The 24,719-nt window shown below is 36.6% G+C and overlaps 1 protein-coding gene across 1 annotated transcript; it reads left to right on the top strand.

Moving 5' to 3' along the window:
• Positions 1-221: 221 nt before the first annotated feature.
• On the top strand, positions 222-24,158 carry LOC137399397 (tuftelin-interacting protein 11-like). Its single transcript, XM_068085488.1, has 15 exons — positions 222-391; positions 713-931; positions 1,575-1,723; positions 1,929-2,048; positions 3,114-3,260; positions 4,878-5,046; positions 6,243-6,438; positions 7,030-7,147; positions 7,911-8,043; positions 9,812-10,008; positions 13,814-14,032; positions 15,541-15,747; positions 17,701-17,836; positions 21,566-21,779; positions 23,796-24,158. Exons 1-15 carry the CDS (start codon positions 222-224, stop codon positions 23,910-23,912), a joined length of 2,511 nt encoding a protein of 836 aa, XP_067941589.1. The 3' UTR covers positions 23,913-24,158.
• Positions 24,159-24,719: the final 561 nt, after the last annotated feature.

Here is a 24,719-nt window from a genome sequence, read left to right on the forward strand (position 1 = left end):
TTTATATCAAAAGCTGGAAGTTTCAATATAACATGTGCTTATATATATATTTATAAATATACCTAAATAGTAGAATTACTTAGCGATATGTATCGATAGGTAGAGGCACAGTTTCTTTCGGTCATTATAACAATTATTTTTAGTTTTTATAGTACCACATCCAAGCGAAATATTCTTTTTCAACTAGTCTGAACATAAACTAGATTATCTTTTATACAGTCATGTCATCTCCTGAAGTTGAAAAGTTTGAGGTAACAGACTACGATTATGAGAATGAGTTTAATATTAATCGGCCTCAGCGAAGGCAGACAAAGTCTCAAGCTATTTACGGCTCGTTTGGTATAGATGGAGATTCAGATGACGAATGGGATACTCGGCCAGGTCTTGGAGGGTACATTTAAACTGCTTTCCTTCTTTCATTAGGAATCGATAAAATAGTAACGTAATTTATATTAAACATTTATTCTTAATTTTCTGTAAGCGAATTTTAGCAATGTGATAGTTAATGTCTTCTTATTCTGTACATGAATACTATTTAATAATCTAGCATTCAGTGTATTGAGATATGCTAAGTTAGTGTGTCAAAGTTTACACCGCTATGATCATAAGTCATTTTGGATCTATACTAATCATATTAAATAAAATACACCATCCTGCTCCATTTGTTCTGCGCATCACCAAAACTGACTTCATTTATGAGCTCTTGTTGTAGTGGAGGAAAGAAAAGCTACTCCGCCGGCATAAATTTTATCAGTGGTGGGTTAAAGAAGTCAGCTGAAGATGAAGCTGCTGAGACGAGTAAGAACGAGGAAGGGAAAGAGAATGAGGATGACTTGGATCCACTCCTGCAGACACAATTTGGTAAACCAAAGTCGGCCAAACAGCGCCGAGGCTACAAATTTGCGGATCAAGCAAGGCCAGGTCAGAAGGGGTGAGTTAATTATGGCCTCTATCATTTGACCAATATTCCAGTTACTAGTGACAAGTGTCATACAGACTTGCTGATAGAACTTTAATGGTGCTGAAAGATAACCAATCCGATGGGTTGCATGACTGACAGGTAATACAGGTGAACTGTATGTACATAACAATAGCCAGTCTGATGGGTTGCATGACTGACAGATAATACAGGTGGATTGCGAGTAGATAAAGCTACAGTAGGTGTAGTATCCAGGTGGCTGACAGGCACTGAATGTTCTGGGGCAGTCACGGTTGAGCATCTGCTGCCTATTTTGATTTATCTCTAGGTTCACACAAAGAAACATTGGATTACAATGTCACAAACTATCAATTTTGATTTTATTGTCTATTGTCTTTTCAAACTGCGGAATTTCCAAATAATATACACTTTCTTTTTGTCTTGAATTAGTCTCAGTTATCAATGTTGTTTGAGCCATGGCCATTTTTCCCTTCCAGTAAGTGAATGTAGATTTTGAGAAAGTCGCTGTCACAGAAATGCAGCTTTGTAAGCTGTGTTATTCAACCGATCATCCTTTCATTTTTTCGCCATAAGCTGTTTTCTCTAATTGTTTGCAGTTTTGTTTGCTTACTTCATTTTTTGTTAAATGTGCAAGAATTGGAGACTGGGAGAAGCATACAAATATGATAGGCTCCAAGCTTATGATGAAAATGGGATACAAGCCTGGAGAAGGTCTTGGCAAAGATGGCAAAGGGATTGCAACTCCAGTTGAAGCCAAGCTACGATTGGGAAAAGGGGCCATAGGTAAGACTGCTGTTCAAACCGATAGCGTTTAAATTTGATAGACAAACAGCAATTAATCCACTTTGGGTGATCTCAGTATCAAGAACTTTTTCTCTTCGTAAGTCTCCCATTTATGTGCAAAGGAGGTCTGATAGCCTACTTATAGGCTCGGCTTGCTCTCCTTTGTCACCCCGAATCACTAGTATATGATCTAAATTCATGGCAGGCTACTACGGTACAGAAAGAACTGAGCGCTCTCTCAAGGACTTTCCCGTTCAAGATGCTGACGCTGACGAGGAGAAGAAGTTCAAAGAAGAGCTGAGCAAGTGGAAACGCTCTGACACAGGTAAGAGAGGAAGAGTCTTGCAGACCATCACATTAATCAGCTAATAAAATTTTAATGTATTGGAGGTCAACTTGAGGTTATCGCGGCACTTATTCCTGTTTGGTGACTAATCACTGACTAGTTGTACAAGTGTCCCATACGAAGTTTCTTCCAATGTCAATTTATGGTTTTGTTGAGTCAGAACCTTGTATGTCTTGATGTAAACTATTACTTGTATTAGCCAATCTTTACTACAATAAAAGCCATGTTCTTCCCAAGCTGCAACTGAAGGTCGAGAAAAAGATCGCACCTTACCGGATTCGAACTCACAATTTTTAGTATGCTAGGCCACCACTAACATCTGTGTCATTCACCTACCCACTGGTTACTTTGAATAATTTTACGCAAAATTCTCACACCTGACAATATCTCACATCATGCTAGGTTCCCAGAATACCAGCAAACTATTTGCTAGTGAGTATCGAACACTGTAGGTAGGGTTAGAGGGGTGTCAGGGTGGCTCAGGGGTAGCATTTTTGACTGTCAACCATGGGATTGTTGGTTCGAGTCCTCCTTAATGCCGATCTGACAAAAAGCTCTCAGCAAGCTTTCAACCCTAAAATTGCTGGGCCTTTTGGATCTAGACTATAACTTGGAGGCCCTTTGTACCACACTGACAAAGTGGGCACATTGGGCAAGTGAAATAGCTACCTGGCTCTGTCAGACTGGACGTGTTGCACAGGAATTCCGTCAGGTTAATCCGACAGTTCCAGAAGTGGTAGATACTGAGAACTGGGTCACTTCTCTATCATACTACTCGACCCAAGCATGCATCGCTAAGATGCAAGTCATTGTAGCTTCGCGACAGACAGCCATATATAGGTAGGGTTAGTAGTTGTGGAAAATCATAGCTGTTCTTTCTAATGCACAATGCGGTTTGGCTCATCTCACATTCGTCATTGAAGCTTTCCGTCTGTTGTTTGCAAACTTACAAGTCAGTAAAACCAGTTTAAAATGCAGTCATTTGGCTAGCTGGCTTTTAGAGCCAGCTCATATAATCTAAGGAAATCGTTTTTTGTAATTCAGGCAAGAAGAAAACTACCTATGTATACAAGACAGCTGATGAGTTAATAGCCAAGGGTTCGAAACGAAAGGTAAAGGAAACAGGCAAATCAAAGCATTCACAAGTAAAGGTTATTGACATGACTGGCAGGGAGCAAAGGGTTCTGTCAGGTGAGATCCACATAGGATTGTGACAAACATGAGTTCTGTAATGTAAGAAATTGGCTTATGTAATCAGTGCCAATTTCTTCATATATAAACAGTATTCGTCATATCTATATAGTATTTGTGATATTTATATAGTATTCGTCATATCTGTATAGCATTCGTCATATCGATATAGTATTCGTCATATCGATATAGTGTTTGCCATATCGATATAGTTTTCGTCATATCTATATAGTATTCGTCATATCGATATAGTGTTTGCCATATCGATATAATTTTCGTCATATCTATATAATATTCGTCATATCGATATAGTATTCGTCATATCTATATAATATTCGTCATATCGATATAGTATTCGTCATATCTATATAGTATTCGTCATATCTATATAGTATCCGTCATATCTATATAGTATTCATCATATCTATATAGTATTCGTCATATCTATATAGTATTCATCATATCTATATAGTATTCATCATATATATATATATAGTATTCGTCATATCTATATAGTATTTGTCATATCTATATGGTATTCGTCATATCTATATAGTATTCGTCATATCCATATAGTATTCATTATATCCATATAGTATTCGTTATATCTATATAGTATTCATCATATCTATATAGTATTCGTCATATCTATATAGTATCCATCATATCTATATAGTATTCGTCATATCTATATAATATTCATCATATCTATATAGTATTCATCATATCTATATAGTATTCGTCATATCTATATAGTATTCGTCATATCTATATAGTATTCGTCATATCTATATAGTATTCGTCATATCTATATAGTATTCGTCATATCTATATAGTATTCATCATATCTATATAGTATTCGTCATATCTATATAGTATCCATCATATCTATATAGTATTCGTCATATCTATATAGTATTCGTCATATCTATATAGTATTCGTCATATCTATATAGTATTCGTCATATCTATATAGTATTCATCATATCTATATAGTATTCGTCATATCTATATAGTATTCGTCATATCTATATAGTATTCATCATATCTATATAGTATTCGTCATATCTATATAGTATCCATCATATCTATATAGTATTCGTCATATCTATATAATATTCATCATATCTATATAGTATTCGTCATATCTATATAGTATTCGTCATATCTATATAGTATTCATCATATCTATATAGTATTCGTCATATCTATATAGTATTCGTCATATCTATATAGTATTCGTCATATCTATATAGTATTCGTCATATCTATATAGTATTCATCATATCTATATAGTATTCGTCATATCTATATAGTATTCGTCATATCTATATAGTATTCGTCATATCTATATAGTATTCGTCATATCTATATAGTATTCATCATATCTATATAGTATTCGTCATATCGATATAGTATTCATTATATCTATAAAACTTGTCCATTCAGGAAGCCTTCAAGAATCCCTTTATAGCTGGATAACTCAAAGTTTCTACAACTAGTGTTTGTGTGGGACAGCTGCTGCTGCTGCTGCTGCTGATTCATTGACGTTCGTGCATTTAGTTTATTGTATTTTAATCTGGTGTTTCTATTGCTGATAGTATGCTATCATTTCAGGCTACCATGCAATCTCAACAAGGAAACATGACTCTGATACAGAAGAAGAAGAGGTGCATACGTCAGCAGATGAGCGAAAAGCTTTCGAGATGCCAGAGCTTCTGCATAACCTTAACATGCTTATAGATCGTACAGAGGAGGAGATAATCACCAAGGACAGACAGCTAAGGTTCGTTTAGTTAGTTATGTTATTGTGTTACTAATATTTTTTCATCTCATTTGAGGTTTTCATATATGTATTTATAACCTGTTAGCGGAAATTACATAGATCTCTTGTAGCAGTGTGTGAATGTAGACTAGTCAGTTTACTGACATAGATGTCTAGGAACATATGCACATTACAGATTAAAGGTAAAATTACACAAAATTTTAGGAGATTTTATCAGAAAGTATCAATATTTTTTATCATTTGCAATTGTTTTTATGTTTGAGGTGACCTGACTGCCAGAATGTTTCAAGTTTAAATTCAACAAAACTTGATCACGGTTGAGACGCTCCGATTCAAGCAAGTCTGATTATGACGTCTATAGTTGCACTTTGGCAAAGAGACTGACAGAAAAGAGACACGTAAGGCTGCGACTTGAACACAGTAGCCAATATTAATAACGAGAGAGAGATGTCTGCCGCGATACTGGTGACATCATTTTGGCCGGTTTTTTTTTCTAAGCATTTTAACCGCGACCAAGTTTTGTCGATTTCACTCTTGAAATATCCTGGCAGTCAGACCACCTCAAACATCAAAAACAATCAAAAATATTAGAAAAATACTTTTTCTGGTAAAATCTACTAAATTGCTATGTAAGTTCATGCTCAATGACCTATGTCGAGCAGAAAGGTAGGAAAAAGGTCGGCACTTTTTGCTACTAAAAATTGCTTACATTGGTGGCATTACTCTAAATGGTTGTTTTTGGGAACAGAGTTTCAGTCTGTTGTGTGACTCCTCTGTAGGCCACAACACTGTGGAACAGCGTCAGCAGAGCCATCAGTATGAGTAGGATGAGAGAAATGATTGTTTAAGTTTAAGGGGTGGAGGAAGTCAGTTTAGATTTAAGGGGTGGAGAAAGTCAGTTTAAATTTAAGGGGTGGAGCTGTCAGTTTAAATAGAACTGTCAGTATGATCGCAGAGGTCACAAAGATTAGAACAGAAAGTATGGTTGCATGCAAGAACATAGACACTTATGTGAGAGGTATTACAAGTTGGAAAGTCGTGCGACTGTGGGCACCGAGCGATTTGGGTAAGATAATGGTGTATGCGCACCGGAGTTGTAGGCGTAAGAAGCTGTAAGAGAATTTGTTTGTGTGAGAGACAAGAAGTGTCATGACTTCAAGGCATCATGATATTACGTCGTAAGAGTATTCTCGCAGATACGAGAGAGATATGACTGTGAACATGCAGCACGAATCGGACAGACTCAAAACTCTCTGCCAACAGGAGGAGCAGCAGATTTCACGGCTTACTCAGGTGCTTAACCTTATCAACACATTTGATGAGAGAACCCAACCTTCGTCAGCAGAACCACTGACCCTAGAAGAGTGCGCTGACTTATTCAGTCGATTACAGGTATTTAAATCTTTCTTAAAAGAACCTAATATATTCTATCCATGTGAATGCACAATACATATGCATGCAGTATCTAAATGCATTCAATATCTGTATATGTGCACTATCCTTTATTCATACATATCTGCATACATATGATAGCCTCACATGTACACTATTCACACACATTATCCATACATACAATGTATCATTCATATACTTTATCTACATGTATATACATACCCTATCAATGTATATGTACATTGTATGTACTGTGTTCACACGCATTTACTGTAACAGACATAGGCTATCTATTCACATGAATGCATATTACTTGCATTCTTATGTAATTCCCGTAGATACACTTTCCAAAATTACATACAATTCACAGGCAAACACGGACTGTCTGTGTGCAACACTAACAGTGTTTACTTCCATGTATTGATCAGGGCCCATATAAGTGATTAAGTTTTGTATACTAAGTCCTTTACCTATTAATAGATCTACCTCTGTTGGTTGCCACCTACAAATAGATACCTTACCATTTGGTGCATGTGTTGGGTGTGGCGAGGAGAAACATTTGTGTGTGTATATCGGGCATCACGTTTGTAGGACGACTATTATGAGGAGTACAGAGCGTATGACCTTGTCACTCTGTCCATAGCTGTTGTCCTTCCTCTTGTCAAAAAGTACTTCATTGGCTGGCAGCCCCTTTCCAATCCCCGATTTGGTAAGCTTGTCATTGCAATTCCCTTGCTTCAAATTAGTTTCTAGGGTGGGTCATATTCGTCACGCTCACTCCATCACCCATTAAGTATCTAGTGTCACTTGTACTGGACACACACTCCATCACCTATTAACTAGTGTCACTTGTACTGGACACACACCCCTGCACCTATTAAGTATGTAGTGTCACTTGTACCGAACACACACTCCATCACCTATTAACTAGTGTCACTAGTACTGAACACACTCAGTAACCATAATTGACCTAGTTTTTCTAGTCACTGCACCTCATCTTTACTTCATAACATCAAAAGTGATCTGTTCTGAATGATTACTACTTAATGTTGGCCAGTATTCTATTATTATCGCAGCTCACCGCTTGGGATATTAGTTTAATTAGGTTGACCAGTTGTAGACTGTGCAAGAATGCTTTTAACCAAGATTTAAAGGCGAAGGTTGTTATGACAAACACGTCTGAGGAAGCTTAGTTTTGAATGTTGATCTGTTTTTAATGTTTTCTTTTTACATCGCCCCATTTTGGGATTGTCAGTCTAGCTGCGAGCAGAATGTGATGCACCCTGAAGACTTTCATCTAATATTTATAGCAGTCTTTCATTTCCTCTGTCACATCTGCACCTTTGTGAGAGGTTCTTTTATTTGGCCTTCACAACTGCATAAACTCATAGTAGGTTTTTCAAACAGCAAGTACAGCTTTTTTCTTTTGATTATTTGCTAAGGAACGGCATAAATATTTGACAATTTATCAGGTGTTCAGGTGATGACCCGGTGGAAAGGCTTGTTAGATGTAGACCGATGTCAAGGAGACAGCACAGCTCAGAATAATGCCTACTCTAAGTTGATATGGGAAATTTGGATGCCTATTCTCAGAACAGCGATCAAGTACCTGTTATTCTCAACTATACTACTTTCTCTTTCATTCAGGCTAAACACCTCTTGGCTCCTTGCTTTTTAGTCGCTTCCTGTCAGGCTCAATTACAGTAAACGCTCCTATAACGTAAATTCCACTTCGCTTAAAATGTTGTGTAAAGATTTTGCTTCATGCTATGTGCAAAACAAAATTCCATATAACGTAAAGCGTCAAGTCGGTGCAATGGCTCAGATTCCATTTGAATAATTAAAATTTCATAGTTAGCCTTTACAATAACATTTTCTTTCTTGCTGCATTTGAGAGAGGAAACGATGTATAGAAGTATTTCTATTATATATACTAGTACCCTGGAAGTCCAGTGTGTTTCTATTGAATATACTAGTACCCTGGAAGTCCAGTGTGTTTCTATTGTATATACTAGTACCCTGGAAGTCCAGTGTGTTTCTATTGTATATACTAGTACCCTGGAAGTCTAGTTTGTTTCTATTGTATATGCTAGTACCCTGGAAGTCTAGTGTGTTTGTATTGTATGTACTAGTACCCTTTAAGTCTAGTGTGTTTCTATTGTATATACTAGTACCCTGGAAGTCCAGTGTGTTTCTATTGTATATACTAGTACCCTGGAAGTCCAGTGTGTTTCTATTGTATATACTAGTACCCTGGAAGTCTAGTTTGTTTCTATTGTATATGCGAGTACCCTGGAAGTCTAGTGTGTTTGTATTGTATGTACTAGTACCCTTTAAGTCTAGTTTGTTTCTATTGTATATACTAGTACCCTGGAAGTCCAGTGTGTTTCTATTGTATATACTAGTACCCTGGAAGTCTAGTTTGTTTCTATTGTATATACTAGTACCCTGGAAGTCCAGTGTGTTTCTATTGTATATACTAGTACCCTGGAAGTCCAGTGTGTTTCTATTGTATATACTAGTACCCTGGAAGTCCAGTGTGTTTCTATTGTATATACTAGTACCCTGGAAGTCTAGTGTGTCTCTATTATATATACTAGTACCCCGGAAGTCTAGTGTGTTTCGTGAGAGATCGTCACGAGTGCTGATAAAGCAGAGAGAGTAAGTAGTTGCACCATTATTCAGAAATACTTAAAACTGTGTAACTGACCACCGCTATTCAGTTACACAGTTTATTTATACTGTAACCCTGGCAGCCTAATGTGATGTGAGAGACTGTCATGTGTGCAGATAAAGCACAGAGCATAAGTAGCTGCACAATTCTTATGAAATACCCAGGGCAGCTGTTTGGTTCAGGTGTCAGAGTGTCAGTCTAATCTACCAAGCTGAATTGCACAAGTTGAAGTCTCATTTATAGCGGTCTTTTATTCTAAGCTCTAACCCTGGATTGAAACGTACAGGTGGACAGACACCACTCTTATTATAATAAAGATATATTTTTATTTCACCTTATTTCAGATATACACAACTTTTTCCTTTGCAGCATAGACCTTGCTCTCTAGAAAAAGATAAAAAATAGATTTATATGGACATTGAAGGTGTTCTGTAGCCTTAGAGTAGCGTTTACCATATTCATGAACCCTAAACTAGGATGAAAGTGATAGAAAAAGAGAAAATTTGAGAATACAAACCAATAATTCCATAGTTGTTCTAGTCATTAAAAATCTGAGAACGAACTAAGGAATTTACTGTTATACCGTCTAATCACTTTAATTTCAACGCTGTCAAACAGGGCCGCAGCAGAGGCAGTAAGAGGAGGCTAGGTGTGTGGATGACCCATATTAAACCGCTATTTATGTATCTTTATTTGCAGCCAGTGGAACACACGAAACCCAGATTCTCTACTGGAGGTCCTTGAGGTATGGATGCCTCTCCTTCCTCCTTGGATGTTCCAGAACATTCTAGATCAGCTTATCAACCCTAAGCTTCAGATTGAGGTTGACAAATGGAACCCTCTCACGGACACGATGCCTATACACGCCTGGCTTCATCCCTGGCTCCCTCTGATGGGTAGGAAACTAACTCTACAAGCAATTATAGCTAGGGCTCTGCTATATTTTAAGCTAATACAGTAAAGTAATACTAAAATTAAAAAGCTATACAAGAAATTGGAGCAAATAGTACTAGTTATAGGGAATAGGGTACAACTATTTTCTATAACCAGTATATATACATGCATATATATATACATCTATATACTATCACACTATAACTGCACAGATGAACAACAGACGACAAAATTCGAGATTTGTATACCATACTTTTCGGACTATTAGCCGCTACATTTTTCTGATGTTTTAAGCCATGCGCCTTAAATAAGGGTGCGGCTATTCTGTGGCTTTTTCTTTGACCGCTAGGGCGCATTAACCATAATCTACAGTTAGTGCGCCTCTAGCCACTCGTTTTTATTCAAGGTATAACAACAGTTACCATTCTAATTTTCAAACTTCATTTCGTGAGAAAATTGTTTTGAGCAGTTCAAACAAATTAAGAGAAAAAAATAAACAATTTTAAAGGTTTTCAAACCTATTCAAACAACTGTAACTTTTAAACTTCATATCATAAAAAATTGTTCAGTCAAAATAAATGGAGAGAAAAATAAAACATTTGCAAATTTGTTTAAATGCATATCTATTTCAGACTTTGTAGGAGAGATTTCGGCGAATAGCTTATCAGCTTTTTCGTTGTAATCAGTACTGCCAAATTTTAAATGACCAATTTTAAATTTCCAATGACCGTACGACGTGACGTTGCGTCAGCCAGCGTTGTCTAGCTACAGCTGTTCTAATAATGGTTATAACCGGAATGCAGACACGACACACGGACTTTGAGAAATATATATAGAATATATATATATATATTTATATATATGCTTGTACAGCTTCTCTTAAAATTTTGTAAGCATTGAATAAACATACCGTAAAACCTCTATTTGAACACCATGGTGCTCTATTTTTCAACCTTTCCTCTATAGGGACAGTCAAATAGCGGGGGTGTTCAAATGGAGGCTGATGTTGTATTCTTCAAATAGCTTGTCAGAATTTTGGAAGATAAATTTAACCTTTCTACAGGTGAAGCGAATGTCGCCTATGTTTTGCACTCCCTTTCAGGGGGAGCGACCTTAACCCTTTTGGGTGCAATAAATCTGCTAACTTACCTCCAACTTGTCAGATCTCTAAATAAATATGTATTGGGAAGCCAAGAATATTTCTACCTGTTGATATCAGTTGATTGCAATTGACCTGCGATGATATAGCTTGTGCCCTGCTTTGCAATTTGTTGGAGCGTTCAATTTTTAATTTCATATTTAATTTGAAGGCATATTTTTATTTTATATCTAAATTTAACAATGTTGCATAAAAGCTCATTGCATTCATTGATATTTTTGATGCAGTTTGCAGTTAAAACTGGCTTGTTATGTGCAATAGAAAAGAATTTAAGAGTGTTGATCCATTGTAAGCCGAATTTAGAAGTTATATAATAATAATCTATCAAATGCTTCAAATATATATTTAAAGAATAGAGAAAGCATAATATTATTATGCTTTATTATTCATCTTGAGGTGTTGACTGATGTTCTAAAAAAAGAATCAAGGAGATTGACCAACCAGAAGCTGAGATATAGCCAGCCAAACACAGGTCTACCAAAAAACAAAAGTGTTTTGGTAATCATCAATATGTGACGTATGAAATCGACTTGTGTGCCATTGGTCAATTAAGCCAACTAATGCGCTCTCCTATAACAATCACGGCGTTTTAATTGGTTTAATCCCTAGAAGTATAGAACAATCAAATTGGGCCTAACAATCATCGCTCCTAGAATTCCGAACCAGTCCCTCTGACGTGTAGATTAGTTTTAGCATAAAATAATTACACGCATCTATTATTTCGCAACATTTCGCTATCTTGCTAGTTCAGCTCAGTTTTGTTGTTCTCCTACTTAGCTTCCCTATTCAGACTCATCTTTAGCGTTGTTCAGATTTTTTAACTATAGCTAATAAATAGAATCGATTAAATCAATCATCAATCTCGGTTATCATTTGGAATTTTCTACAAATTATATTAGTTACATCATTTATTCTATACACAGTTATATTATTATTTTGTATAATATGCATTATGAATATAATATAAATCATAAAAAATAATCATAGATAAGATAATAGATCAATAGAAAAATCAAAGCAAAAGTTATCGTTTTCTTTTCTTATAGCAAGAGCAGCACGGTCAAGTTAGTATTTTTAAGATTATGGCTGTAGTAAACTTCCAGTCTGTTAATAGTGACGATAATCATGAAAATCAACTGAATGCTGCAGTAGATACACAGTAGAAAAATGATGAAGGAACAAAAAGTCCCATTCCTATTTCTTATTCTAAACAAACTGCAATCGCGGATATCGCATATAGACTATACACGCGCCGTTCGTTGAACAGATGATCTTCGGAGCATATCCGTGGAGATCGAGTTAAAATTTGAAGCACAATAGTCAAAATCTGCTCTTCTGCTTTAAAAAAATCATGGCGAGGGGTTGTGGGCAAATGCCTTTACCACACAATGTTTGGATGATTTTCCTGAGAAACCAGAGCTAGTATGTAAATTATTTACTATCGCGAGAAGCGTTTCACATCTCGTAGCCAAAACAATCATTATACATAACGGCGGTAAGGGTGCGCAACTCCGGCACATGACCATTAAGTCGATTTTATACGTCACAGTTTTCGGGATTTTCGAAGGGTTTTCCTCTGATTCGTTATTAGGTAGACCTGTGTTTGGCTGTCTATATCTCAGCTTCTAGGGGGTCAATCTCCTTGATTCTTTTTTTAGAACATCAGTCAACACCTCAAGATAACTAATAAAGCATAATAATATTATGCTTTCTCTATTCTTTAAGAACAAGTGACATAAACGAATCATACTTATAATACATGCAAAAATAAAAATTAACATTTTTCAAACAAAAATATTTGCATCGTTTGTTCAACCAGGTGCATTCTTTTGGCTATTTAATACCTTCTTCTATTCAATACATTGTCTTCTGAACTCAACTCTTTTTCTGCACTGCTAAACTCGTCGATATTAGCGTCTAAACAATGTTTTTAGTATAGCCGAACATGTACGCGTTGCATTTCGCACCAATAATGATAAACTGTTAGTTGTATGGGCGCTAAGCAAAACTTTTAACCTAAAACTAGTCGTTAGTATACCATTGTAAATGTAAACTGTTTTCACATACGTCAAAGTATCAAGACTATGTTAAACAAAGAACTACTATTAGTCTGATCCAGTTATTAATTATTTCTATGGTGTTGCTTTCAAAATTGTAAAAAAAACGCTAAGTTCTTAAGTTGGAAAACGGACTTTGATACGAACAGAACAACGAAAGAATTAATTGTCATGATGTAATCAGGTCATTATTAGTACGATTTTGTGAACACTATTCTACTGATCGCTTGCTATTATGGGTTCGTAAAAATCAAAGAATGTCAAAGTGGTTGTTCAAATGGAGATGGTGTTCAATTAAAGGGTGGCGCTCGATTTTTTAACCCTTTTCCTATAGCGACATTCAAATAGAGGTGGCGTTCAAATAGAGGTGGCGTTCAATTAGATTTTGCACAGTATCCAGAGTTTGCGGTTGGCCCTTGTATTAGCTGTTACATTCTTAACAACTATTCATATGCCTGCATCAGGTCAAAGGTGGCTGGATTGTGATTCTACTAGACTCTAGCTATTGCTTCACCAATGCTAGAAAAAAAATTTTAATTGTACCTGTAACTAGTAACAGGCGTAAATGCTTTAAGAGTTATAATATTGTAGGTTCAAGGCTTGAGCCACTCTGGGCTCCTATAAGGCATCGACTGGCCAGCGCCCTTAGCAAGTGGCACCCTTCTGACATTTCGGCGATGATCATGCTAAAACCTTGGTCTAGAGTCTTCTCTCAAGGCCACATGGATGCATTCCTGGCCAAGAATATCATTCCTAAGCTTGCCAGTTGTCTGCAGGAAATGGTCATCAACCCAGCTAACCAAGTCATGGGTAGGCCTGATCATTTCATTTGCTCTCAATTTAAGAAGGGGGGGGCAATGTTTTACAGTGTCAGACAAAATAGTTGGTACAACACAATCAGCAAGGGAGAGTTTTTCAGCTTTGGACTTGAATAACTTTCAAGTTTTTACAGTTAGATTCTCAAAACTATACATATAGTTAATATATACATAATACTAAAGACAGGAAGTATATATTAACTATATGTATAGTTAATATATACTTAATACTAAAGACAGGAAGTATATATTAACTATATACAGTGAAACACGGATAACTCAAACTTCAAGGGACCGAGCAAAAGTGTTCGAGTTATTAGAGCGTTCAAGTTATCAAGACAGTCATAAGTGCACGTATTTATCAGTAGATACATGCACATATACAAACTATATAACAATCAAAAGCATAGATTGCTCGTTGCAAGTTAAAGGGTCTCTCGTGTGAAGTTTTAAATATTTTTAATCAGAAAGTATAGATATTTTTCTATCACTTGAGATTTTCTTGTTGCTTTAGGTGATGTGACTGCCAGGACGTTCTCAGATTAAAATTGGCAAAACTTTATCGCGGTTAAAACGCTCAGAAAAAATACATACGTATTTTTCTACCGAGCGTTTTAACCAAGATCAATTTTGCAGTAAGTCAGTTATTACAAATCTGCTTTACTATTAAAAACCCATTATCAATTTTGCCGATATTACTTTAAAGTTATGCAAATATTACCTCGCTTTTCTTGCTTTCGGAGGCCTTATCGCTAAGCGGATGTTTGGTAAAATTTGATTTTTGCAAACCTTTAGAAAAGTTGTTAATGAAAATATTTGCCGATGTTGGTAATAACGAGGCCTAAGAACTACTAAAAGTCGATGTTTATCTTTATGGCTTGGAATAAAGTGATATTCTAAAGCGATAGTAGCAACCGTCTCGGTAGCTGTTTGGCAAAAAACTGTTCGAGTTAACAGAGTTTCGGTCGAGTTATCTAAAGCCATTTATCATTGCGTGGGAACGGATCAAGCAAATCCATTCGAGTTAACCATGTGTTCGAGATATCCGAGGGCAATTTATCCGAGTTTCACTGTATATAGTTAATATATATTTAATACTAAAGACAGGAAGTATATATTAATTATATATATAGTTACTATATACTTAATACTAAAGACAGGAAGTATATATTAACTATATATATAGTTAATATATACTTCCTGTCTTTAGTATTATGTATATGTTAACTATATGTATAGTTAATATATACTTGCTGTCTTTAGTATTAAGTATATATTAACTATATGTATAGTTAATATATACTTGCTGTCTTTAGTATTAAGTATATATTAACTATATATATAGACATAATACTAGAGACAATAAGACATCTACAACTATCACCAATATATATAGTTAATATATAATAATATCTGTTGCATTTTGAAAGCTTTCCTTGACAAGCTTTGCTTCACTGAGGGCTCCAGGCATCATGAAGGAGTCTCTTTATGTGTTGTCAGACAACTGGAAGTGGGTCATGTCTTGGCAGCAGCTGCTGCCAGACCAGACACTTGTGAATCTCCTTGACAGATGCTTCTTCCCGCGCTGGTTACATACACTGGCCAACTGGTTAAACACGGCTCCCAACTATGATGAGGTTGGTGTCTGGTACAAGGGTTGGAAATCAGTGCTTCCTGAAAGGCTCATTACACACCCTACTATCAAAGGTCAGTGCGACTCCATCCATCATGGCTAGTTGAAATTTTACTTATTCGATTTTGTACTGTCTGTTCCTGAGCCGACCAAAGGTATAAGCTTTGTGATATGTACAGTCCTTTGATGGTGTTTGCATGGCTATACGAAATATTACTATGAATAACAAGTAGTCCTCATTTAACACCGGTAATCCATTCCAAAAACCCAAAATGATAAACAAATTTGTCGTTGAATAAATCGCAAGATTGTAAAAACCTAATTTAGACTATTTTGTTATCATTTGGCAATATGGTATATTTTATTTTTTTCCTCTTTTATACGTTAAAGCCTTATTTATTTATTGTTTGGTAATATATTAAAGTCGTATTAATATTTTAGTCATAAATTTCAAGATTTTGAAACATGGACCAGAATATCGGAAGTGAACTGGCCTAGCCATTTCATCTTCATTACACTATGCAGTAATGCATACACTGCAGGGTTGGAAAAATCAATGATTTTTTTCAAAAAATCGGATTTTCTGTGATTCAAATTGATTTTTATGATTTAAATCGATTTTTACGAATTTCTGTACCAATAACTGTTTTAGTATCTTGCAACGAGAATGCTAATACAAATTTATGTGAAGAATTACATTTTATTCTGCGATAAGATACTGATAATTGATAATAATTGACAATAATCAATAATGTACTTATTGTACCTATTGTATTATACCAGGGATTAGCGCTGCAGCATGCAGTTGAAGACTGCAAGCCTCTGTAAACTCTCACTCCCTGTAGGTTCCTATTTAATTAAATTCTTAAGTAAATGAATGTTTGGTCAATGAGTTTATGCTATCCAGTTAAAAGCAGTACAAAACAGGTTGTTTATTGCTAGACTAAATATACTACATTAGTGGTAGACTATTTTCTTGAAAAAAAATCAATTTTTGAAAAAAATCATGATTTTTTCAGGTGATTTAAATCGTTTGATTTAAATCGTGCCAGCCCTGGCATACAGTAGTGTACTTCTGTATGTACCATATTTTTTACTTTCTATTATTCCTCCTTTTACTATATAGTACAGCATAACATCTGCATTTATTGCACAGTTTTTATTTGAAGGATAGATTATGGATTATTTTTGCCAATAGTTTTAAGGTTTTAGAAACCTTCCCGTAAAGGTATTAGTTTTTCAAGACTGAGTAGCCTAACGATAGAATAATATTTATAATTCACTTTTTACCATATAGTACTGTACATATCATTTTATATACTATATTATAAATAATAGATCATATTTAATATAAAATTATTATATATATTATGTATAATATATTATATACTGTACATAATAAAACTACCCTTGTTGTTTTATTAACCTATAATATGTTATATATGATATATTATATACTACACATATTAGAACTACCTATGTTGTTTTATTAACCTATAATATGTTATATATGATATTATATGCTATACATATTAGAACTCCCCTTGTTTTTTATTAACCTATAGAATTATTTATATTTAAAGCCACTACCGTCATAATTACAAAGAGTTTGTGTTAAGAGAATATTTGAGAAGTTTTCCGTCGTTGCTCCAAAGAGTCGTGAAACGAGGACTACGTGTACTATTCTCCGTTACGTTGTCACTAGGGTAGGCTGAAACAATAGGTTAGGGAACTAAGATGCTTGGGTGGTTCTAGAATAATCCAAAGTGAGCCAATTCATCAAGGTATGCCCTATTGATCTAGTGAACCTTAATAATAGGATGGGTAAAGTTATTATTGTTAACTAATACACCAAGGTAGAATAAGGCACTAGTGTGGACTTGGATACTAGTTTGGACGTATTTGTTAGGATAGACTTAGATCCTATAATAGACGAACTTATGCATTCAGTATAAGCTAGAGGCAGCAAAATGAACTGAGGCTTTAGACTGGGTTAAGTGTCATAATCGTCGTCTCATGACTCATAGACTGGCTTTCCAAGGCCTTGAACACGATGAACTCAGCCGTGAGCAATCCTGGTGTTCCGGTGAGGCTGCCCGCTCATCCTCCCCCTCCTCCTCCCATACCTGGTCAGATTCCGACTATCCTATCTTCCATATACGGGTGAGTTAATTAATAGTATTGTTAAAGGTAAACTGACAGCACAAAGTGTTATTCACTATGTTTCCATTACGCGCATCATGCGGATTAGGAGTTGTGTGCACTACAGTGCGAATTAAGTGGTTCCATGGATATTCGCGTGATGCGGATTGACTCCGGCGCCATGTTGAGACAAGGTAAGGAATTGTACATTATAAGGTAATAATTAGCGATGCATGTGTTAGTGATGTAAACACATGAAACTCGATCGAGAAAGGGTGAACAGGAACAGTATTGAAATGTTTAAAATTAGATAGCTAGCGTGGTATTTTAATGCGAATCTCTCACAATTGCTGTTTCCATTATTCACAAGCATTACGGATTCGATAACGTTTTGTGCATCGCAAAACTCGATTAGCTTGCGGATTTATGCTGTTTCCAGGATGCGGTCAATTTGGGGATTGGCTCAAATTTGCATGTCATGGAAACATAGTGATTAAATCAACAGCAGATACCATCACGGATTGAGTTTCAATAAAAGTTTTGTTGTTTTAATATTGAGTTAATTTGGATCAAATTCCAGGTGTTATCAATATTTTAAGGTGTATACATGGAAAGAAAGATTTGCGATCTTTGGAAAATATCGACCAAAAATAACTGCAACGCTATATATAATTATTTTTAAATCGTTCAGATTTGAGATTTTCTAAAAAATGCCTGTTCAAAATTCAAAAAGGTTTAGAGCTTATATCATAAAAGTTTTGATTTCCAAAACTGGTTTTCCGTTCTTCTAACATCAAAATCATTTCCGAAATAGAAATATCATTGTTATATTGGTACTAGCCAAATGTCCGGCGTTGTGCGGGTATTAAAAAACAGTTCATCAACAGTGGCAGGTAATGTAGTTGCCTGCCATTAGCCGGGCACATTGCCATTGGCTAAGTTGAATAATCTAGTATCCGTATAATTGCTAAACTTACTAAAAACTGTGAAAGTAAGCTTTAGTGACATTGAGCGTAATGCAGTCTGGTGAGAGGAAGGTTCCGGGATCAAATCTTCTGCGGAACAGATTTTTCATCGCAAGATATTTTATCGCTATAGCTGGATCGCATGACAGACACATGGCAGATGATAAACTGAGATTTTTATAGATAGATAAAAGAAGTTTTAAAATCCTTCAAGTAGATATTGTGATGGAAGAGCATCGCGAACAGAGCCGGTCCCAGCGTGACGATCGATCGGCAGGCCGAGCCAGGCCTCCCCTTTCGCCCGGAGGTCTGGCCGACGATTGAGGACAAAGGTAACTCGGAGTACGCGGGTCACGTAGCAGCGAGCATTACGGCGGGAATACAAACTGCGAGTGGGCGGAGCCAACGGGGGGAAGAGTGTAAAAGGAAGAATGCGTTAAGCCCGGTTCCCATATACGTCGCAAAGCCCCGGCGACACACCGCAGGCTATTAGCGATAAAATGGGAACGTATGCGCCGAGGACCGCCGGTAGTTGCCGGCAGCATCGCAATAGTTTAGCGCTGTTCAAATTTCGCAAACGACCGCAGGCAAAACCTTCCCGAAATGCATTGTACGGGTAAAGGTCACCATTATAGGAACGGCATGGCGAGCGAAAAGTTTATTTGATTACGCAATTCTGTTTACGATATTATTAGCGATGTGGCTTTTATGTGAACATTAAACTGCGCCGAGCACCGCAAGTGTTTTGCTGCGCGATATTACCGCCGGTGCTTTGCGATGTATATGGGAACCAGGCTTTAGAGAGGCAGGCAGAGCAGCGCAGCTCCCTGCATATGATAGAGATTGTATTCCAATACTGTGTATTATTTATGTGTGCATGCTGGACCATTGTTATTCTAGTGCAATTGTATTTATCACATAAATATATGCCGTATGCTCTGATAACAAGTCGGTCTTCGTGATTTACTCGGCTTGTGGATAACCGTGAAGGTGGTGCGGTAAAATCCTTCACAATATTTTATAAGCATTAGTTATATGTTCTTATCACGAGTGTAATTCTATAATATATTTAAGGAATGTTGCCATGATCCTAATCATTGTACTAATGTGAAATTCACTACCTTTGCTGCTAGTCTGTAATACATACATATATTACATAGACATGGTGTGTCAGTGATATGATAGCTATAAGTCAATGTTAATTACCTCGTTGATTACCTCGCTACACGTAAGTAGCTAATTGCAGATGTAAGTAGCTAATTGCAGATGTAAGTAGCTAATTGCAGATGTAAGTAGCTAATTGCAGATGTAAGTAGCTAATTGCAGATGTAAGTAGCTAATTGCAGATGTAAGTAGCTAATTGCAGATGTAAGTAGCTAATTGCAGATGTAAGTAGCTAATTGCAGAGGAGTACTCAACTAATTGTTTTCGATCAGCGTCAATAAACACCTGAACATGGAGAAGACAAATTATGCATGTGTTTGTTTCATTTGATTTGATCCCAACTTTATTTCAATGATAATAAAAGTAAATCAGACCGTGTGGAAATAACAAATAAAAGAATAGCGTGGAAATCAATAGTATTTAAACAAGAAATTCTCAGGATATACTTATGTTCTCATAATAGCACAAGCAAGATATTTACGTCTGGTGTGCTCAGTGGTTTTTGTTTGTAAGGGGATAGCTATGAAGTGGGTGGTTGGGCGTGATAAGTAGTTAGTGTTTGATTATGCATTGGGAAGAAGGTACCATAGTTTTGGATTTGATTAGAACCGAATGTGGAGAATGTTAAGGAGGTAGGCCGCCGCGATAACTGACGCTTCGGATGTCGACGTAATTGAAGCCACAAAGCTTGCTACCCAATCATCTCATTCACACTCAATTTGGTTCAGCTAGGCATAACTGAAGCCTGCATATGATTGGACTATATATTGTTAGGGGTTGCGTTAACTGCGCATGATTGGACAATATATTGTTAGTGGTTACATTAGCTGTGGTAATTCGTCACCGGCCAGCTCACCAGCCAGCGGTCAATTAAATGAGGATTCAGAGTTTCTATTTGGAGTTCAGTTCTGACTGTGTGGCTGTCTTTTACAAACCTCTGATTCCGCTGAGACATGGCCAATTTAAAAGCTCCAGACCCGTTCTTATGTGGCGACGGCATTCCAATGTAAACATTATAACAGTCTGTCTTTTTTATAGGAATACTAACGCTATGTCAAATATGAGTTGGTGGGTTGTAGGTGCTGCCCTAAGTACGCATTGGACCCTAGGGTTAGTTATCACTAGAATTAAACCAAGTGATGTCGGGGGATTTCTTTTGTTTGCAATCAGATAGCCCGCAACATTCGTGTAGATCTTCACAAATCGCGATACTGCTTTCACGACAACAATCCACAAACGGGTTCATTGACGGCAATCGTCTTTATTGTATGTGAAGGTGCATTCTTGAGTTTCTGATTCGATTGGTGTTAAAGGGACTGGTTCTCAGGAACCAGGCAATGTTTTGAAACCAAATATTTTGGTAACTTGGCGTAAGGCACGGAGCGTATTCGTGGGAAGTTTGGACGAAACCTGCCAAAAAATGTTAAACCATTCACGTAGGATGACAAAGTAAGATGAATAGAGATGAATACTCAGGCAGAATATACATAATTGCATGAACTCATTGCTAAATAAGCAAAAATAAGTTATTTTTATTATTTCCCATTCTTTATCTACTCAATTCATAAGTAGACTGTTTTTATTTTGCATGTCATTTATATTTAACAAATTAACGTTTCAGCAATAACATACCAGACTATTCAAATGTTGCAACACCACCTCCCCCTCCTCAAGTACCGGAATCTAAAAAGAAGGCACCTAATGAACCAATCGCCCCTCCTCTCAGCGGTACTGGCTCAGTTCTACACAGCTTCAAGGACCTTGTGGCCATGAAGGCTGCTGAGGCTAACCTCGAGTTCTACCCTATTCCTGGCAAAACACACGAAGCTCGTCAGGTTAGGGCCTGTTTCTTGCAGCTCTTTTGCTCTGATACCTTTGCTCTGCGCACCTTCCTCTCTAGCCATTGCTTCGAGTGTTCCGGTTCAGCGAGCTCGTAAGAATAAATCTCCAAGTCTTTTCCATGTTCTCTAAACTAGTAAAAGATGAGGCTTATTTTTTTATGCTTGGCAAAAAGAATACACTTGAGTTTGATCACAAACTTAATACTGCAATTCCTAGTTGCAGTGCGAAACTAATGAGTAAATCATTCTTATGTAAACAACAAACTACAATATCTGTTTTCCTTATGCATCATTATGTGAATGTGGATTTATGGTTTGTATGTGTTTCGAGTTGTTAGATCGGTCGGTACTCACTAGTAGGCATCCCGTTTTTGATTGTAACTTACCAGTACCCGAAAATCTCCAGTTGATAAATTCTTGTCGTAAATAGTAATTTTCAAGTTTCTAACATTTTGCAATACTTGTGGCAAGAAAATTGAAACACTGGTTTATTCCTAAACATCTATATTATATAAACTAGCACACTTGCAGTCCTGTGCACCATGGGAGATCGTTATCACTATGTTTCCATGATGCGCAGTACTTCGATGCAGCCCCTCCGAAGTCGAAGGGATTGTACATTTACATGCTGCGTAGTGGTTTTCAGCAAATTAGCCAGAGAAAAGAAATTGTAATAAATCGAATCGCCGGATGGAGACATGGAATCGATCACGGATACCGAATGTCAGAAACGGTCTTTTTTATGCTTTTTTTGTCATATTTTTATTTACAATTCACAAGGTTTACAAACCTTAACATAATTTTTACAAAGTAATATATTTTTAATAAGTATTTTTAAGTAATATATTATTTAAATATTCCTTTAGGACTTGCCACCTATTTTTCGAAAAGTGTTGGTATCGATAACAAAGTCCAGGAAAGTAATCACCTCATCATCCTCATGGGAGCAGACGTAATTAAATTTAAGTGAAAGAAGATCGGAAGGATAGAAAAAACAAGATAGGCGGGGATAACTTTTGTACTAGTTTATGGCCCTCGGTGAATCTGCCTCCACAGCAAGAGAGCTATGCGCAGCCACTTCGCATTTGCTGTTTCTTTGCTGCGAATTTGCACTGGCTTCGCACTGATCAGTGCGCAGTGATTTCAGGGCCAAGACGCAATTTCCATGATTCGGAAAGAGTGCAACTCCGAAGTACTGCGCATCATGGAAACAGTAAATGAGTAATCAGTACAGTAAGTGCTCTTACAACGTAAATAATTCGCTCCAGGAGAGTTTACATTATAAAGAGTTTACGTTATACGAACAGTAAAATATATGTAAATTGTCTAATCTGTTCCAAGATCTTTGCAAATTCACCCCTTTGGTATGTACTCAGCACTATCTCGCTTTTTGCGGTAATAGAGGGCCATCCCCCCTCCCGCGATAAGCGAAATTCCATGAAATAGAAACTAGTGAACGTTTATTTAAAGTCACCAATCAGAAACATTTTCCATTTTTATGAGTAGTGGGCATTTAAGAGTTGTGATGAAGGGTGTCACAAGCAAGTGATGAAGGGTGTCACAAGCACGTGATGAAGGGTGTCACAAGCACGTTGCTCTTTTACGCTTTGCAAAACGTAACAGTAAAGCAACAAACTTTTATTTATAGTTGCTAGCACTGTGATGCTCGCGGAGCAACCTCATGGGGTGAGCGTATGAGAGAGCTTTATGTATTTTTTTCCATATTTATATTCTTTGATTTTTTATTTTTTAATAAATAGTTTGTACCCTGCAAAGTACTGAAAATTGAGCTGCGAAATAGTGAAGAATTGATGTATATCTAGTGTCGTGATAAGAGCCCTGCCTATATTTACTATTTAACATAAACTGCTAAGGGGGGAGTATTGATTAAATATTGTATGTTCATAGTTATCTCATAGTTATTTATGTATCGCAGTTAGCCATGAGAATCTCAGTTGCGCATAGAGATCCCACCATCGCTCCAAATGCCATATGTTGCCTTCATTTCAGGTGTACCAATGTGGGAGCGTGCACGTATCTATAGACCGTGGTGTGATCTTCATGCAAGATGGTGTTGCCTGGTGCCCCCTATCTCTCTCACAGCTCCTTCACCGAGCCTCAAACTAGACTTCTGTCATAGTACTTTAGCATTTGCAAGACCTGAATATCCTTAGCGATTTCTATGTCTATTTTACCTTCCCCGCTAAAATGTTTCTGCAGATGTGTCTTCTAGGTCAGAGCATTTCAGAGAATGCCATAGAAGCCTATTCGATTTTGCTTCTTGTTAAACTCTTGACAGCATTCTCGTCTGGCATGATGCTTGTCTTACACTTGGGTGCAATGTTAGGTTATAAACATGTAATCATCTGTACTTTTCATGGAATTAGTTAAATATAGAGAAATGCTTATTATTTCCAAGTCGTATTGTTGAATATTTTAACATGCAACTCTTTCATGAGTGACTGCTAGTAGTTAGTAGAGGAAAGGCTGTATGAATCAGCTTCATTACCTGTTGGTATGCCTGTTGGGTAAGCAACTCTGTTTTGCGAGGCTACTCACTAACCTGGGGCCAGCCACTAATTGCTGTTCTACTCACTAACCTGGGGCCAGCCACTAATTGCTGTTCTAAATATTACTAGCCCAACTTTCATGTAAATTGTTCTTCATTACTTTCACAGATTTTAATATCATTTTCAAAATGTGATGATAACGGGCGCTTGCGAAAACCCAAGTTTTGCTACTACATTTCATTGTTTTGAAAACTTATAAGCCAAACATGTAAGTCAGACCTACTAGCAACTCTCTCTGCTGTTCATTTAGATATAGTGTTTGTTATGTGGAACTTCGCTGTCATTCAGCATGCTGCAAACCCTCATTAATTTCACCGAAAGCATACACAGGCTTTGACTAAATTCAATCCATATGCTTTATGGC

Source organism: Watersipora subatra, chromosome 7 (assembly GCF_963576615.1).
Source record: "Watersipora subatra chromosome 7, tzWatSuba1.1, whole genome shotgun sequence".
In the NCBI taxonomy this organism is placed as follows: Eukaryota; Metazoa; Bryozoa; class Gymnolaemata; order Cheilostomatida; family Watersiporidae; genus Watersipora; species Watersipora subatra.